This window comes from Salvelinus sp. IW2-2015, unplaced genomic scaffold (assembly GCF_002910315.2).
Source record: "Salvelinus sp. IW2-2015 unplaced genomic scaffold, ASM291031v2 Un_scaffold1967, whole genome shotgun sequence".
Classification (NCBI taxonomy): domain Eukaryota; kingdom Metazoa; phylum Chordata; class Actinopteri; order Salmoniformes; family Salmonidae; genus Salvelinus; species Salvelinus sp. IW2-2015.
In genome coordinates, this window is record NW_019943320.1 from 2,493 (window position 1) to 20,763 (window position 18,271).

At 44.6% G+C, this 18,271-nt stretch overlaps 1 protein-coding gene across 1 annotated transcript in view; it reads right to left on the reverse strand.

Annotated features, from left to right (window-relative positions):
• Positions 1–11,323: 11,323 nt before the first annotated feature.
• Positions 11,324–18,271, reverse strand: part of LOC112072580 (RNA binding protein fox-1 homolog 1-like) — a 42,717-nt gene continuing 35,769 nt past the window's right edge. Inside the window, exon 3 of the mRNA XM_024139971.2 lies at positions 11,324–11,487. Within this exon, the coding sequence (XP_023995739.2) occupies positions 11,329–11,487 (159 nt within the window). The 3' untranslated portion in view covers positions 11,324–11,328. The remainder of the gene's footprint in view (positions 11,488–18,271) is intronic.

Sequence of the window (18,271 nt, forward strand, 5' to 3'; positions counted from 1 at the left end):
ATAATCTGACGCCTATATGTAGCTGGCCTTGTATATAGGTGCTGACCATATATGTAGTGGCCTGTATATAGCTTACCCTATATGTAGCTGCCTTGAATTATAGCTGACCCTATATGTAGCTGCCTGTGTATATAGCTGACCCTATATGTAGCTGGCCCTTAGATACGCTGACCTATATGTAGCTGGCCTTTGATATATATCTGACCCTATATGTAGCTGGCCCTGTAATACTGACGCCTATATGTAGCTGGCCTTGTATATAGCTGACCCTATATGTAGCTGCGCCTGTATATAGCTGAGCCCTATATGTAGCTGGCCGTGTATATAGCTGACCCGATATGTAGCTGGCCTTGTATTATAGCTGACCTATATGTAGTTGACCGTTTATATAGCTGACCCTAGTATTAAGCTGACCTTGTATATAGCTGGACTCCTATATGTAGCTGGCCGTGTTATATAGCTGACCCGATATGTAGCTGCCTTGTATTTATAGCTGACGGCCATATGTAGTGCCTTAGTATATAGCTGACTCTGATCATGTAGTGGCCTTGTCATATAGCGTATTCGCGATATAGTTGTAGCTGCGCTGTTGGTAGTATATGAAGTCGTGAGCGCTCTTAATATATGTTAGTGGCCTTAGTGATTAGCGATGTCCCGTGAGTGATGTGTCAGAGTCTGTGGCACTTGTTGTAGTATATGCCAGATCCTATAGGATAGCTGCGGAGGTTCTGATTGTTGAGTATTGACGGCTTTGACTTACACTTTGAGTGATGCGTAGGTTCGTATGTCGGCGTTGGCTATATGCTTACTCGATTGGTTAGTCACGCTGGCTCTTGATTTATATTAGGGATGACAAAAGATACTCAACCTTCCTTATGTAGAGCATGAGCTCAGATATAGATATAATATGCACGTATAAACTCAAGTAAAAATTGCTAGTCTAGGCCTATTAGATTAAACATATAAGTAGTGCCTTGCAACGGCATTATATGGATGAGTAGTCTGGCAGTTGGCAGATTATAGGGCGGATCAAAAGCGTGAGATGTTACTTGCCTCATCGTCTCAATTATCTAGCATGTGGAAACCTTGACACTTATATTCAATAAGCATCAATAGCACGCTAGAGGTCCTTGTCCTTCCATATATAATGAGTGACGTGCCTGGGCGCACACCAGGTTTATATTTCGTAGCATGCACTTATATGACTAATTGGTCAAGAGCGCGTTAGCGCCTTCAATAAGTATATTAGCTGAAGTGCTCTGCTTGGAAAATTGAGTACAGCTTCTGCGACTTCCCCTCACTTGTATCCTTACTAGTTCGCCGCTGGCATATGATATTATGGCTCAGACGCCTTATGCATGGAAGCACAACTGCCTGTAACATTCATCTCTGCGTGTAACCTAGTGCGCCATATCAATGTGACGTGCTGCCCCTATGATCGTAATCCAATACCCATCCCATGCACATGATCTGTGCTACGAAATCATTTACAGCGTTACAATTATATCTCTTAATAAAGTTACTGTGATTCTGATGACTTTACTTATATGACCAAAATGTTCTACTCGTTTATATATTCTTGATTATTAACTACCGGTTCTGAAATACGTTCGTTTGAAATTTTGACACTAGAATTAAAGTTTCTATTTGTTTCATATGCCAACAGCGAGCCTCTATTCCACACACCTAATATGATGCCAGTGAGGATCTCACCAGGCCGCGCAGTTGACCTTTTAAGTACATTGTATAAATCGTAGATGGTGCGCCAAAATAAAACACTTGAGGTCTCTGTAAAGAAAACCATATTGACCCGAGGCGAGGGAATGATATAGGCCCAGTTCGAGTGACAGTGGCAAAGTGAGAGTCAACTGGCGCGGTGAAGAACGTTCGTCCAGCAAGCAGACAAACTAAACGTGGAGAACGAGTTATCAAGCGGCAAGCAGGTAGAATGTGTCATTGAGAACGTTCGTGCGCAAAAGGGATTAACGCGCGTGAGCGCTCGTATAAGAGTTGGCTGGCGTCTGGAAAGGGACCACCTAGACCGTGAGAACGTGCGGCAAGGGAACTGGCGCTCGAGAACGTGCCGGCGAGGCCAAGCTTAGAACTATATCCACAGAGAATAACTCGCCGGGCAAGAGAACTAGGAGCGTATTAGCAGAATCTGTGCGGGGCGGGATAAACGAGCGCTATGACGGAGTAGATCATTAGCAAGATCACAGCAGAATTTATATATTAGCTCCCTCTCTACCTAATCATCCCGAGCTATTTCCATGAGATAGGACACGAGATGTAGATTGTTGTCTACACCGGCCACATTATTTCATTCTAATTTACCCTGTCAGATGGAGGGAGGCTCGAAAACCATGAGGTTAAGTCGAAAAGATGACAGAAGAGAGAGAGCGTAGACACAGTTGATGACACCGAAGGATAATGTGATAACTACGTTTCCATGGGTGGTACGAGTACAGGGGAGAGAGCTGCGTCGTATTATCATGAGAAGACCCTACGCCATCTATATGTGTCAAACAAACTATTACCTTATGCAAAGCTTACCGTTACTGGTATCGCGGAATCGGATCGGACGGACAAAACGCAGACTGCAACTGCGTATCTGCGACAATGTCCATTGTCGACAGTTGCCAACGCAGCGTTCGTCTACAAAACAACGCACGCACCGCGCCCAAACAACAAGCCTCAGAAAGATAACGCAAACGATACACATTTGCACCAAGTGAACGGATCTATCCCCTCCCACACATTTTAGCTGCCAAAGCGACAAACTACTCAGCAGTTCCCCCAGGCTTCTCGCCCTTCTAGCTCAAGCAGAGAAAAGACTCAACAATGGATATTCATTGATCTAGCCTTGGCACTCGTGGGAACAACCGATAGCAAAAGAGAAGTTCCAACATCAGTGGACGTAGCCCAAAATCAAAAGATACGTGAGAGAGCACACAGTTCAAGTAAGGACAATTTCTCAACTTATAAAGGGAGGACAAAAACATGGAGGTTATATCCTTTGAGCACAGAATGTCGCTGCAGAAACACAAGCGCTGGCAAGGAACCTCGGACCGAGGCATGTCTGAGCTAATCAGTGTTTCGTGACAATGGATAATCACACTATATACACCCTAGCAAACTCACAGCCGAGAAATCGAATAATTACCCGTTGCCCCTGCTACTGCACAGCAGAACGTCAGTTACTCACCAATATTAGTCGAAAGCTTGTATGTCACACTAAAGAATCAGTACAGCAAGTTGCGTATCAGACGGCACGAAAAGAAGAGATGCAGACAGTAGGCAAGAAGGATGAGCTATGGACCAGAGTAGAATTACGCATGACAGAGAAGTTGGACTTCTGGCAGGCAGCTTTATTTTAAAAAAGAAAGAAAATGTGTGCAATAGATCTCGGTGTAATGCGCGTATTACCAGTAAAGCTTGACGTGGAAGAAACAGCAGTTCTGCGAATTGTACCCACAAGCAAACGACCCATGAAATAGTACAGGAAGTAGACGCATGTGAAGGGGTGATGAGATGTACTGTAAAAAATGGTGGTGATCCTATAATTAAAAGTGACAGGTAAAATGGTGATCGGAAATTGAATGGCCCAGCATTGCAGCCACTATATAATATGCAGACAACAGGATTAATCTCTTCGCGCCACTCTTAGCCAATATACTTAAAAGTTTAACAATCGACTCATCCTGCATAGCTTTAACTCCTTCACACGTGTGCGCGCCAATATATCTGAGAAACCAACACCAAAAAGATTTAACTAAGAATCACCCCAACTCCACATCACAGAAGAGCTCTCTGCCGACTAAACTGCTGACCACCCAAGAGGGCACAGCTACTCTCACCTCTCAAGGAGTCAATGTGACCGCGTAGGTAACAACCAGCCAACCTGGGAACACCCCCCTCTGCACTTACCTACTCAATCAACAAGCAGAGTCGTACATTTCCTACACGACAAACCAATTACTGAGCAAGATGGTAAAATTGGTCTTTTTACAAATTACCGTACGACAGACCACGTATTCACCCTGCACCACCCTAATTGACAAACAAACAAAACCCAAACAAAGGCAAAGTCTTCTCATGCTTTGTTGATTTCCAAAAAGCTTTTCACTCATTTGGCATGAGGGTCTGCTATACGAAATTGATGAAACCCATTGCCCTTGCCCTTTATGGGTGTGAGGTATGGGGTCCTCACCAACCAAGAATTCACAAATGGGACAAACACCAAATTGAGACACTGCATGCAGAATTCCTGCAAAAATAATCATCCGTGTACAACGTAGAACACCAATAATAGCAGAATTAGCGATACCACCAATATCAAAATCCAGCGAAAGGAAGCCATTAAATTCTACAACCACCTAAAAGGAAGTGATTCCCAAACTTCCATAACAAACCATCAACCTACAGAGAGAATGAACTGGAGAATAGTCCTTAAGCAAGCTGGTCCTGGCCTCTGTTCACAAACACAAACACAAAACACACCCCACAGAGCCCCGGGACGAGCACAACACAAAAACAGACCCCACTAGAGCCCAGGACAGCAGCACAAACAGACCCCACAGAGCCCCAGGACAGCAAACAAACACACCCCACAGAGCCCCAGGACAGCAACACAAACAGACCCACCAGAGCCCAGGACAGCAACACAAACCACCCACAAGAGCCCCAGACTACACAAACACACCACACAGAGCCCAGGACAGCACACAAACAGACCCAACCAAATCATCGAGAAATAAAAAGATACACACATTTCCTCAGGTTACACACCCACAAAGAATTCCAAAAGAACCCACTTTAATGAACATTCATATCTATTGGTGAAATACCAACATGTACAATCACAGCAGCAAGATTTGTGACCTGTTGCTACAGAAAAGGGCAACCAGTGAAGAACAAACACCATTGTAAATACAACCCTTCGCCATCTTTTATTCAGGCAACACAAGCAGAACTTCCCTCTCCTCCTCCAGCTCATTCACCTCCCCTCCACCTCCTCACATTAATGCATTGTCTCACAGCTGTGCTGTAGTCTCCTCCCATAGTGAATGACTGGTTTAGCCCAACACAGACTGGAGAAGCTAATGATGCTAACGGTTTATACCTGTGCTAAATGGGCCTGTGCTAATGGCCTGTGCTAATGGGCCTGGGGTGCAGATTTAAATTGCACTATAGAACAACTTTTTTTTCTCTGTCTGTCTGTCTGTCTGTCTTTGTGTGTGTGTGTGTGTGTGTGTGGTGTGTGTTGTGTGCCGTGTGCGTGTGCGTGTGCGTGTGCGTGTGTGTGTGTGTGTGGTGGTGTGTTGTGTGTGTGTGAGAGAGAGAGAGAAAGAGGAGAGAGAACTGCTCCCTAACAGGCTAATGACCACGTCTTCTTTTACTAAATAAACACTGTAGTAAATGAACTTTAATCAGCCCACTAATGAATTGCATCAAGGGAGACTACAATGGAAGCTTTAGCTGTCCTCATCTATCCCCTTCTGATACCATACTGCTCACATGTCATCTCTACACTGATTTTGTTATTGTAAATGACATGGAGAATAATAATTACACACAACCTGAAAGGCCAAATGGTGGAAACATCCGAGAAAGCGGGATGGAATGGAGCCTTAGGAATAGAATGTCAGGAGCTCCGACTGACATGATCCCTGTTCTGTTAGGAATGCTGCTGCAGCATGATGGAAAGATGGGGTTCTACTGGAACGCTGCGGCTTCTAGAAGAGGTGATTAGGCAGATGAAGGAAGGTATCATTAAAAGTCCATTAGCGAACCCTTAATGTACGTCTCGCTTCTCGAGAGAAACACACACAACAGATATACAGGAGCACTGTCCACGCACGCACGCACACGCACACGCGCACGCGCACGCACGCGCGAACGACACACACACACACACACACACACACACACACACACAACCACACACACACACCACACACACACACACAACACACCACCACACACACACACACACACACCACACACCACACACACACACACACACACCTGTCCAAGGTTGTGTGTGTGTCTGGGGAGGTGTGTGTGTGTGTGATGTACAGTAACGACTGTTTAAGAGCCATCTGGACTGGGATGGAAAGAACCCTCTTTGGTGTGTGTGTGTGCGTTTGTGTGCGTGTATGTGTTGCGTGTATGTGTGTGCAGTGTGTTTGGCGGTATGTGTTGCAGGCTTTGTGTGCGTGTATGTGTGGCAGGTGTGTGGTGTGTGTGTGTGATGTGTATGTGTGTGTGTGTGTAGTATGGTATTGTATGTATGTGTGTGTATGCTACAGTAAGGATTCATTTTAGACCCTACCTCCAGGAGAGTGACTGTAAGGACCCTCTTGCGGCTGGCTCTCTAAGTGCCTGGTTATTAATTAAACATAGCGATGGCACTGGGGACATTATATTAGCCTGTTTCTCTCAGTGTGGTGCAAAATGAACAGGCTTCTGAAGCGACTGGGGCACAGCTGGTGTCTAGTGGGAGCCATCCCGGCTCTCTGTGTCATGCTGTATTCAAGTGCTCCTTGGAAATCGAAATTTAGAAAGGCTTTCAGGAACTGACTTGAGACAAACCTCATTGATACTGTATACCTGAAGCCTGGTGTTTTGGAATTTGGAATCTCATATTTCAGATCATTCCAAGACATGAAAGCAAAAACAGCATTCTGGAGTTTCCCTGTCGGATAGTTGAGGAGTTTCTGATATTCTGAGAGAGCAATCAAACACTTTAATGGTAAAGGAGGCCGCAATGCATGCAGGGAGGTCTCAAGCCCTCTGTGATATATTCGAGGTAAGCGTTGGGATCTGTTCTTAAAGGCACCCTATTCCCTATATAGTGCACTACTCTAGACCAGGGCCCTATTCCCTATATAGTGCACTACTTTAGACCAGGGCCCTATTCCCTATATAGTGCACTACTTAGACCAGGGCCCTATTCCCTATATAGTGCACTACTTAGACCAGGGCCCTATTCCCTACATAGTGCACTACTTTTTACTAGGGCCCATATGCCTTTGGTCGAAAGTAGTTAGGTTAAATTTTAAATGTAAAAAAAAAACTGAAATAGTTTTCCATTTGGGACATAGACGTTGAGATTAGAGATTTCCGACAAGGTTGTTGTGAGAATGAGAGAATTGAATCCGTGAAATGATGCTTTGAATCCCAATTACCAGTCTACCATTAAGCCCTCATACTCATGGCTTTAATTTCCTCCTAAATGTGTTCCTCTAATTGTGAAGTCAAATCAAATAAGGTTGGGTAATGAAACCGTTTTGTTATTTCATTGTATTCGTTTTCTCTTTATGTGCCTGCGTCTGTACAGTAGCACACAACCACGCAGCTAAGAGTTCTTCTGAGATGTCGGTTTCATTTGATTTCTGATGAGGACCTAAATTGTCACAATAAGGACCGTTAAAAGGAAGCTTTCAATTGGGGTGTTCCACTGATTATAACCTCCTCGTTGCAATGCCTCGTCGTGGCCTGGCTTTTTCTATAATGTTCTAATATTCCCTTTCTGCTATAATGAAAAGAAATTCCATTTACTATAATGCCTGGCTATTGCCTTTGTTTGCATTGTGGCGGTGCTCAAACGGAGTCGTAATGGCACATTGAGCCAGTCGCTCATTGCTGCATTTAAAGGCAATGGGAGAGAGCGGCACTGGAGCCCATTGTGGGGATGGCAAAGCCCTGATGGAATCTGGGCCGCAGTGCTTCAGCTCTGCCCACAACGATTAATCCTTAAGACTGGACCATCGACAAAGAGGAGGAGGGTGTGTGTGTCGGTGTGTCTGTGTGTGTGTGTGTGTGTTGTCTGTGTGTCTGTGTGTGTGTGGTGTTGTGTGTGTGTGTGTGTGTGTGTGTGTGTGTGTGTGTTGTGTGTGTGTGTGTGTGTGTGTGTGTGTGTGTGTGTGTGTGTGTGTGTGTGTGTGTGGTGTGTGTGGTGTGTGTGGTGTGTGGTGGTGTGTGTGTGTGTGTGTATGAAGCTCTGACAAGATGACATGTCCCTCGTATCCTGTCCACCACCCTGGAGACAATTGAACAACCACAACTAACTAACCAAACTGCTCAATCTGCCTTGTCTGTGACTGAAGTATGCGAACAAAGAACCAAAAGTAACTTTTCAGCCTTAACTTTCCCGTGAAACTGATTGGACAGTTTGGGAGTTTCCCAAGTGTCCTAAAGTACAAAAAAAAGGGCAAAAAATGTGACTTTTGTTTTGACTTGTCCGAGCCGCGGTCCTCCTCTTCAGGGTCTGTGTCAGTGTAGTCGCTTCAGACAACAGGGTAAGAACACTCTGAGCATCGCTATTGTAGTGAGTTCACCAGATTGTCTGTCTCTTCTAATCCCGCTCGCTCCTCTCTCCTGCTGTGCAGTGTCTCTGGTTATTGTGGTGCAGAACTCAGTGGCCTTGGAGACTTCACTAAGTGACCGGGGAGTGTTTGGGGAGTTAGAGTACCAGGCTTCACACACACACACACACACACACACCACACACACACACACACACACACACCACACACACACACACACACGACACACACACACACACAACACACACACACACATCACCACACACACACAGCACACACACCGACAATTTGTCCCCTGACTGGATTCCTGTCACGTCTACACCACCTAATGAGGATAAAGTCCCTTTTAACCACAGGTGCTGAGGAATACCATTAATCGGTGTCTCCATTGCGGGACCTTCCATCTCCTCTACCTCTCCCCACATCAAGGCCTCCGATTCTGGGCATGGCCAGGGGGACAGGCACCGCCAGCTTATGAAACAAAGTCCTGGCCGTAAGGGAGGGCAAATGGTTGCGGCTCCATTTGAAGAACAGGGAGACGGGAGAAATGTCCAGCGTATTATATTGTAAATGTTATACAGTGTAAGTAGACTATATGTATTGGCTGTCATTAGTAACACTGTAGCTGTAAAAGAGGCTTAACAAGCTGTAGAGCAAAGCACAACCAATGTGAGTGATCTCTCTCTCTTCTCTCTCCTCTCTCTCTCTCTCTCTCTCTCTCTCTCTCTCTCTCTTCTCTCTCTCTCCTCTCTCTCTCTCTCTCTCTCTCTCTCTCTCCTCTCTCTCTCTTCTCTCTCCTCTCTCTCTTCTCTTCTCTCTCCTCTCTCTCTCTCTCTCTCTCTCTCTCTCTCTCTCTCTCTCTCTCTCTCTTCTCTCTCTGCCTCTCTCTCCTCTCTCTCTGCTCTCTCTCTCAGCGCGTGTTTCTTCGTCTTCTCGTCTCGTCTCGTTCTTTCTCTCTCCACTGTCTCGTCTCGGTTCTCGTCTCTCTCTCTCTCTTCCCTCGCCTCTCTCCTCTTCTTGTCTCTCTCTCTCTCCTCTCGTGTCTCTCTTCTTTCTCTCGCTCCCTTTCCTCCGGCTCCGCGTCCCTCTCTCCTCTGCTCTCTCTGTCTCTCCCTCTCGTCTCTCTCTCTCTCTCTGCTCTCTCTCTCTCCTCTCCTCTCTTCTCGGCTCGTCCTCTCTTCTCTGTGTCTCTCCGTCTCTCTCTGCCCTCTCCTTCATCTCTTCTCTCTCCTCTTCTCGTGCGTCTCTCTCCTCCTCTCTCCTACTCGTCTCTCGTTCTCTCTCTTCTCTTCCTCTCCCTCTCTCTCTCTCTTCAGTCCTCTTCTCTGGTCTCTCTACGTCTCTTCTCTCTTCTCTCTCTCTCTCTCTCTTCTCTCTCTCTAGGGCGTGTTTTTGGTTTTGTTTATGTTCTGCTCGCTCATTGGTCGTTCTTATTGTTCTTCTACTCACACTGTCTCCCTTCTGTATACTCTGTCTCTGTCACGACTCCCACCAAAGGTGGCTCCCCTGCCTGTTCGGGCGGCGCTCGGCGGTCGTCGTCGCCGGTCTACTAGCCGCCACCGCTCCCCTTTTCCTTTTCTGTTTGTTATGTCTTATTGGTTGCACCTGTTTCTGTTTGTTATGTCTTATTGGTTGCACCTGTTTCGTGTTTGAGTTTTGATTCAGGACTATTTAAGCCTGTTAGGCCCGCCTGCTTTTGTGCGGGCTTGTTTTCTGTTAGTCTTGGTTTGTTGCGTGTTGTGTTCCCTGTCTGTTTCTGCCCAGTTTTGGGTTGGACACTTTTGATTAGCGCCTGTTGTTTTGGGCGTTTATTTTGGATACCGCAAGTTTGGTTTCCCCCATGATCCTCTGCTCTCTGCGCTTGACACCGCACCCACCACTCCTGGCTGTGTGACAGTCTCTCTGTTTCTTCTCATCTAACATTATGTGGGAGTGAGAAGCTAACTGACTCTGTGCTCTATGGGGATTTCTGGGTCATTTTGTTGGAATTTTAAACAACATGACTGAGTTGCAGTATTTGGTACTCCAACTTATTTTTGTTATTTAACATTTATTTTACTAGGCAAGTCAGTTAAGAACAAATTCTTATTTACAATGACGGCCTACCGGAGAACAGTGGGTTAACTGCCTTGTTCAACGCTCTAACCACTAGACTATCTGCCGCCCCAAGGAGTGGGTACATAGGAGTGGGTACATAGGAGTGGGTACATAGGAGTGGGTACAAGATGCCTATTGGGCTGTAAGGCCAGAAGTGAAGAAAACAGCCTGAGACCAGCAGAGTTAGAAATCTATAGTACGAGCCGGTCCTAAGTTCCTCCAGGAACAAAAAGGATTAAATAAGTCAGAACAAGTTGCCGCAAACAACTGATACAGGGTCAGATATTTACTTCTTCCTTTTACAAAGCAGAGAACAAAACTGTTTTTCTAGAATCATTCTGTAATTCTAGAACAGTCCTGTGATTGAACCGTGTTCTGTTCTGAGAACTGCTACAGCGATAACAGTCTTGGGAATTCAAACACGCCTTGTGACATGTCCTCTCTCTCTCTCTCCAAGGAGCGGTGAAGGACGACGGCCCTATAGAGGTCCAGGAGATGAAAAATTCATATCTATCCCTAATTTGAGGAGGAGAGGGTATGTGGAGGTTAGAAGGGGAATCATTTAGGCCCCCTCTCTAAAAGGTGTGACGGGGCCCATACATCTTTAATGGGGACAGGACGATCTCTAAAGTGACACTTGATGTACCTGTAGAGCTAAGGCTTYCACAAAACACAAGCAGGGAGAATGAGATGACTGAAACATGGCCGACTCAACACTGGTGTTTTGTTGTAAAGGTCTGTGTGTTCGGAACACTGAGAACACACTGGTATGTAGACCGACAGTGTTACTGTAGTAGGCCTGTGTGCTGGGAAACCTTGGTATTGTACGGGGGAAGTTAGGTCTTGTGATGCTTTTTTCGGCTTCAGGTGAGCCTAATTTCTGACTTGAAACATGTAACAGCTAGCTACTCACCCCAAACATTTGCCTGAGGTCTGGATCTCTGAAGCGGAATGGGATGTTGGAGACGTGTAATCGTTTGGGCTGCTGCTTCTCTGACGAATCACACTGCTGCAGGTGGAGCTGATGGGAAACCTCCGTCTGCGCAACCTCGTCTGCCTGCTGCAGGGAAACACAGACCCACAACACCACAAACATTAGTTCCTAGCTAAACAAACATCTTACTCTTGGTTATTGTAAAAAAAAATAACGGATAGGGTGGAGGTAGGAGAGCGTTTCAGGATCACTGAGGGTGACAGAAAAGAAAGGAAGATCAATCAAGTCTGAAAGGGATTGACAGAAAGAGAAAAAAGGGAGATTGATTGAAAGAGAAATATTGAGTGAGTGTGAGAGTGTGAGAGGGATATGATTCTCCACTAGGTATGACTGTTTTCCCCTGAAACACGATGGTTTTAAATAATAAAGAAGCATTTCATATTAAACTGCCTCTGTCCTTCTAAGTGTGTGAATAATGCTGTAGGGTGCATCGCAAACGGCATCCTATTCCTCTATGGGCCCTGTTCAATTAGTGCACTATAAAATGAATTGGGACGCAGCCTATGTCTTAGTCATAGTGTAGTGTGAGGTATGACTGTCGGTTGGCATTCTCTCTGCTCCCCTGACAGAGGAGATTAGGAAGCTGTCTGGGAGGAGTGTACACAGATTTAACAACTTAAACATCACTACTGTATGTATTATACAACACAGATGAGAGACGGCAGCCGAAAAGAAAGACAGAGAGAGAGAGAGAGAGATAGAGAGGAGAGGAGAGAGAGAGAGAGAGAAGGAGAGAGAGAGAGAGAGAGAGAGAGAGAGGAGAGAGAGAGAGAGATACAGAGAGATACAGAGAAGAGAGAGAGCGAGAGAGAGAGGGATGCCCTCCAGTCCTCCTCTCCTCCCCCAGACCCCATGTGATCATCTGTCCATTACGGCAGAAAGTGGCAGCGATGCTCTCCAGGTCGCCGGGAGTGACGGTCTTTTAGGTGTCGCCGTGACAACCATAATTTACTTCATTGTTATCAGAGTAAGCGTGACAACGGGGATCCCTGTTACCAACACCCGGGTGACCACTCTAAACTGGCCATGAGATAAGACAGACACACGGCCCCCTGGAAACGGAGTTCAATTGAGAGGAAACCAGTGGTGGCTAGTGGCACTTTAAATCAGCTCATAGTGATGGCTTGAAACATGGTTTCTTTAAAACCTTTCATTCACTCCATTAAAGCTAATCCTCCCCCACCAGCCTCCTCTGAAGGACCTTCCCTGGGTATCAGTCTGTTTAGCTAACATTCCAGTCCTTGAACTCCGTTTGACATGCCAAAGATGTTTTAGCGTGACAGGAGTGGCAAGGAGTAAAATAAACAGCTAAACAGGACTGGTTCCCACACTGTCCTCATACCCTACCACATATTAACTACCAATGCAGGACCACATATTAACTACCAATGCAGGATGTGGGTTAATCCTACCACACTATTAACTTACCAATGTAGGATGTGGGTTAATCCTACCACATATTAACTACCAATGCAGGATGTGCGGTTAATCCTACCACATATTAACTACCAATGTAGGATGTGGGTTAATCCTACCACATATTAACTACCAATGCAGGATGTGGGTTAATCCTACCACATATTAACTACCAATGCAGGATGTGGGTTAATCCTACCACTATAACTACCAATGTAGGATGTGGGTTAATCCTACACATATTAACTACCAATGTAGGAGGTGGGTTAATCCTACCCACATATTAACTACAATGCAGGATGTGGGTTAATCCTACCACATATTAACTACCAATGCAGGATGTGGGTTAATCCTACCACATATTAACCCTAATTTAATCCCATCGGTCACAATAGTGACCGTAAAAAACGTTTCAGTTTATAAGGCTCTAAATCTTTTACTGGAATGACGTATCAATGCATTTACAGCAAAATTGAAAAATAATAAAGGGTCTCAATGAAAGATGTGAGTGTCACATGTTAGTGTAAAATTGTCACATGACCCAGAGCTGTTTACTTCCTGGTTGCCACCATTGAGAAGAGAGGAGCTGCATCAAAGTGCCCAAACCAAGGTCATTAAAGTATGTAACCATAAAGATAGGCACAAGATTTTGGTACACATTCATCTTTAGGGTGTCTAGTATTGATATATGCATTTGCAATTACTCAAACTATTGTTCAGTGTGGTCATAGAATGTGTAAAACATGTTGACGGCAACCAATAGTGGACTCGTGGGATATCCAGTTGCATCTTAGGTATACACATACTGATACACATACATAGGTCTTGTTCTACCTAACTTTTCTACTCTGTTCTTGTTTTAGTTTCACTTTGAGTCAAGTTCGGGATATGTTGGATCTAGGTGACTGCCCAGACAAGGGCATGCAACATTGCAGTTATCCCTCAAAATGGAGAAAGATGCTGTCCTGATGATTGTCTGATAGCGATGGGTTCAGATATGGGACTATGGACAGGCCATTTGCCAGCCAGGCTGTTGATGCATATGCTGAACCTATGCAAACAGATCATGACAGGAACAACGTTATCAGTGATGAATGACCTACCCCTCACCCCCCATCCACAACCTCCCCCACCCCCCTCCATTGTTGATAATTAAGAGCCAAGGGCCTCTACCCGCCAGAGGGTCCAGTCAGAAGAGCCAAGGGAAAAGACTGCAGGTGGCAAAAATAAAGATTGAGTGTTCAAACGATCGAAGACGGCCTGCCACCGCTGTGATTTCCAAAACACATAGTATACAGCCCAAATTTGTAAAAGTTTTGGCACAAACCACTGACCACGGAAGGAGGTCTTTACTGGCTGCTACTGTTGAAGATCAGGCAAGATATGACAAAGCTTCTCACTGGCCACATCAACACGATGTACCGGTTCCAGAGAAGTCGTCATTTGTGACAAACGCACTACCTATGCATGGAGAAATGCAAAGCGCCAACTGCACATTGAGTGCTTCAGATTATACCATGGACAGTAGAAAAGGAGATAAGAGCGAATGAAAAAGGCTGAAAAAACAATAAAATAAAAAATAGAAAGTCGATAAAGGGTGAGGAGAAGCAGTACAACGACTCTAGGAAGAAAGGAAAAGTCGACGAAAAAGATAATCAAAATTACTGAATTTTTGTGAAAGACGTAATGATTCAGACATACTGTTATGAAGTAGTGTCTGACTCATCACAGTTTAAATAATAGTTATGCACCAACTAATCTTGGCACTTGGTTCTGAACCTACCTCTATGACATATATTATTTACAATAATATATAAAAGCACTCCATTGTGCCAGTGGCGCTTTTATATATAAATGATTTGTTTCAGTGATGGCCTCTACTTGAATGGCATATTTCTTACAGGCTACCTCTATCTAAATGTTACTCCTTTATGTTCAGGTGGGATGAATCACGACTGCTATAACAGTTGTTAGTGCAATGTTGACTAAAATGTCACAATGACATGTTCGAATGAATCATTGCCACTGAAAGTACAAGTTCAAACCGTTTACAATAAAAGTTACATATTAATGTTTGCAATACATGGTTGCCACTAAAGCTAAGTAACAATATTATATAAAGGTAAACAATGCTTGAAATACTCTCGATGCAGTTGTTTTTTTTTTGTCTCTTGCTCTCAGTGTTCATATCCTGTTGTAATAAGGTTTTTGATGTGTAATAGTCACACTAGAATGCGGTGCACGGGGCCATTCTGAGGGCAATCTGGGACTGGCCAGTGACAGAGTGATTGACACCATAGGCCTTAGTTATCATTCATGTTTTCATTATTATTTTCAGTTAGGTCAGGGTGTGACTCATCGGGGAATGTATGTGTTTTTGGACTTGTCTTAGGGGTTTGATTCATTGATTAACATGAGTAAGTGTCTTGTCTAGTGTTTGTATGTCTATGGCTTGCCTAGGATTGTCGTCTCAAATAGAGCAAGCAGCTTGTGGTTATATACTGTCGTCATGACATTGAGAGCCATATTTAAAGGCAGCCATAGGCATTTGTGGTTTGTTTGGGTATATGTCTCATGTTGTACGTTCCTGTAGCGCTTGTGTGGGAAGCCTTAGAACGTTTATAAGCTTCACGGGTCGTTGTCTCGTCTTTTGTTTAGGTTTATACATTAGGTGGTTCGTTTCGTGTTTTCTTATCTCAAATAAAAGAGAATGTATTTTTTCACACGCTGCCGCCTTGGTCCACTTCTTCCACTCAAGACCGATCGTGACACAGAGTTTTAACATGTGTTACATAACTGGGTGGGATTAATAAGAACTCTTTTGATAACTGCGATAGGAGAAATATTGTTAATTTAGTATACGTTAAAACATCTATTCCGCACCGGTCCAAAATTGTGACCGACCATACAACACACTTTTTCACCTTACTTTTCCATTAAAAAATTTCAAAAAAGGGAGAAAATTGATTGATTACTTCAAAGGGTAACTAATCAGACACTTGATTTGGATATTTTCATGTCTGGGAAAATTCGGGATTTAAATGGGTTAACTACCCAATGCAGGATGTTGCGGGTTAATCCTATCCACATTTACTACCAATGCAGAGGATATGGACGTGTCGTAACTCCCTACCCATATTAACTACCAATGCCAGGATGTGGGGTTAATCTTAACACATATTAACTTACCAATGCGCAGGAAATGTGGGTTTAATCCTACCACATTAATAACTACCAATGCAAAGGATATGGCGAATTACAATATTCTTGGATCGTGTTAAATTCTACCACATATTAACTACCAATGCGATGTGTATCCCTAAATTTAACTACGCATAATGCGCGCATCGTTGGGTTAACGTCCTACCCACATATTTACACGCAATGCTAGGATGTGCGTCGTGGGCGTTAATCCAACACATAATTTATATTAACCTACCCAATGCCAGGGATGCCCCGAGGTTTCGGGTGTGTTGGGAATCCCACCAACAATCATAACTAACCAATTGTAAGGATGCTCGGGGCGGTAAAATCTACCACATATAACTCACCAATGCACGGAACCGAATAGACGGAGTGTTAATAATCCCTACCAGCATGATTAGGAAGCCTGGGAGCTCACCCACCTGTCATGGCATCGTGGGGTTCAATCCTACCACACATTATTCAACTTACCCAATGCACACGAGAGGCCAACTGTGGGCTTTCGGGTTAATCCACCACATATTAATCGCTTGTGCCAACAATGCACAAGGGATATGGGTTAATCGCTGACCACCACATTTACCTTACCAATTTAGGATGGCGATGCTGAGTCGTTGTGATCTCAGACTTAATACAGTACCGACTATATCCCATTGAAAGGCTGAACCACCATGGCAGGACTCTCGTAGTTGTTTGAGTAGCACAGAATACAGAGCCCAGCGGAACACAATGAGTAATACAGAAGGAGAGACAGTACTACCCAATTGATAGGACTTGTGGGGTTAATCCTACCCACCATCATTAACGTTACCAATGCAGGATGTGAGGTTAATCCCTGATGCCACATATTAACTACAATGTAGAAGAGAGGGTAGAGAACGTCTGACTAATGCCACGCTTGAACCCCTTACTGTGAAGCCCATAAACAAATCGAATCAGAGGCAGCTGGGTTCACATTTAGACCGAGTGAGAGACCACAGTATGATGAACGTGACAATGCACGGAGAGATGTGAGGTTAAGGTCGCGATTACGCACCGATATAACTACCAATTGCCAGGATTGTAGGAGTTAGATCCGTAGCACATAGTATGAAGACGTGACCAGAGATTTGAACGACAGGATATATGGGTCGTAAGTATCCTCACCAGCGATTGAGAGTAGAGCGTGACCAATCGAGGGCATGTGGGGTTAATCCTGACGCGCATATTAACTACCAATGTGAGGGAAGATGAGTGAGAGATAAGAGTGCACCTATCAGACTGAAACTACCAATGCAGGCAGTGGGTTAATCCTATCAGATGTTAAACGTTCCATTATCAGTAGGTAGTGAGAATGCGAGATCGAAAGAGAAAGAGACAGGGAGAGACAGCGTCAGAGAGAATGAGAGAGAGAGAAAGAGAGAGAGAAAGAAAGATAGAGAGAAAGTGAAAGCGAAGATGAGAGAGGAGAGAGAATACAGAGACTGGAAGAGAGAGACTGGAAGACTGAGTGTGTGAGAGAGAGAGAGAGAGAGAGAGAGAGAGAGTAAGAGAGATTGAAGCAGGAGTTGTACATAATGCGTTCAACATTCAGGAAGAGGGATGTAAAGATGAAGAGATGACGTCAGCTAATCAATGAGAGAGAAATGCTGAAGGCAGCTCCATTTACAAATACAGGAGGAGAGAGAAATATATATGAAAGAGAGGAGGAGAGAGAGAGACAGACAGAGGAAAAGAGAGAGAGAGAGATAGAGAGTGAGAGAGCGAGAGAGAGAGGGAGGTAAAAAGAGTGTAAGTGATAATTGAGGTCTGTCCCGATGCTTGCCTGTGTGTGTGTGTGTGCACGTGTGCGTGTGTGTTTGGAGACATGACAGATACTCTGTAGCAGGGGTAGGCAACAGGCGGCCTGTGGGCCAAGATTTTTTTGGGTGCCCCCAAACTTTTGTGGGAAAAAAGCACGTAAAATAAACATTAATTAAGCAAAATGTACTTTAATCTGTTCCCAAATATTCCCACGAAAAACCCAGGTGTGATCGTGTCTCAATGTTGTCAAGGTATGAAATTATTGTTATTTTTAAATACAATCTGGTTTAGGAATTAATTGTGATCAATTTTCACTGTACTAATTACTATAATTATGTTCCGAACCCCTCAACCATCCGCTCCGAATAAAGTCTACCCTACCTCTACCCCTACCTCTACCCCTACCCCTACCTCTACCCCTACCTCTACCCCTACCCCTACCCCTACC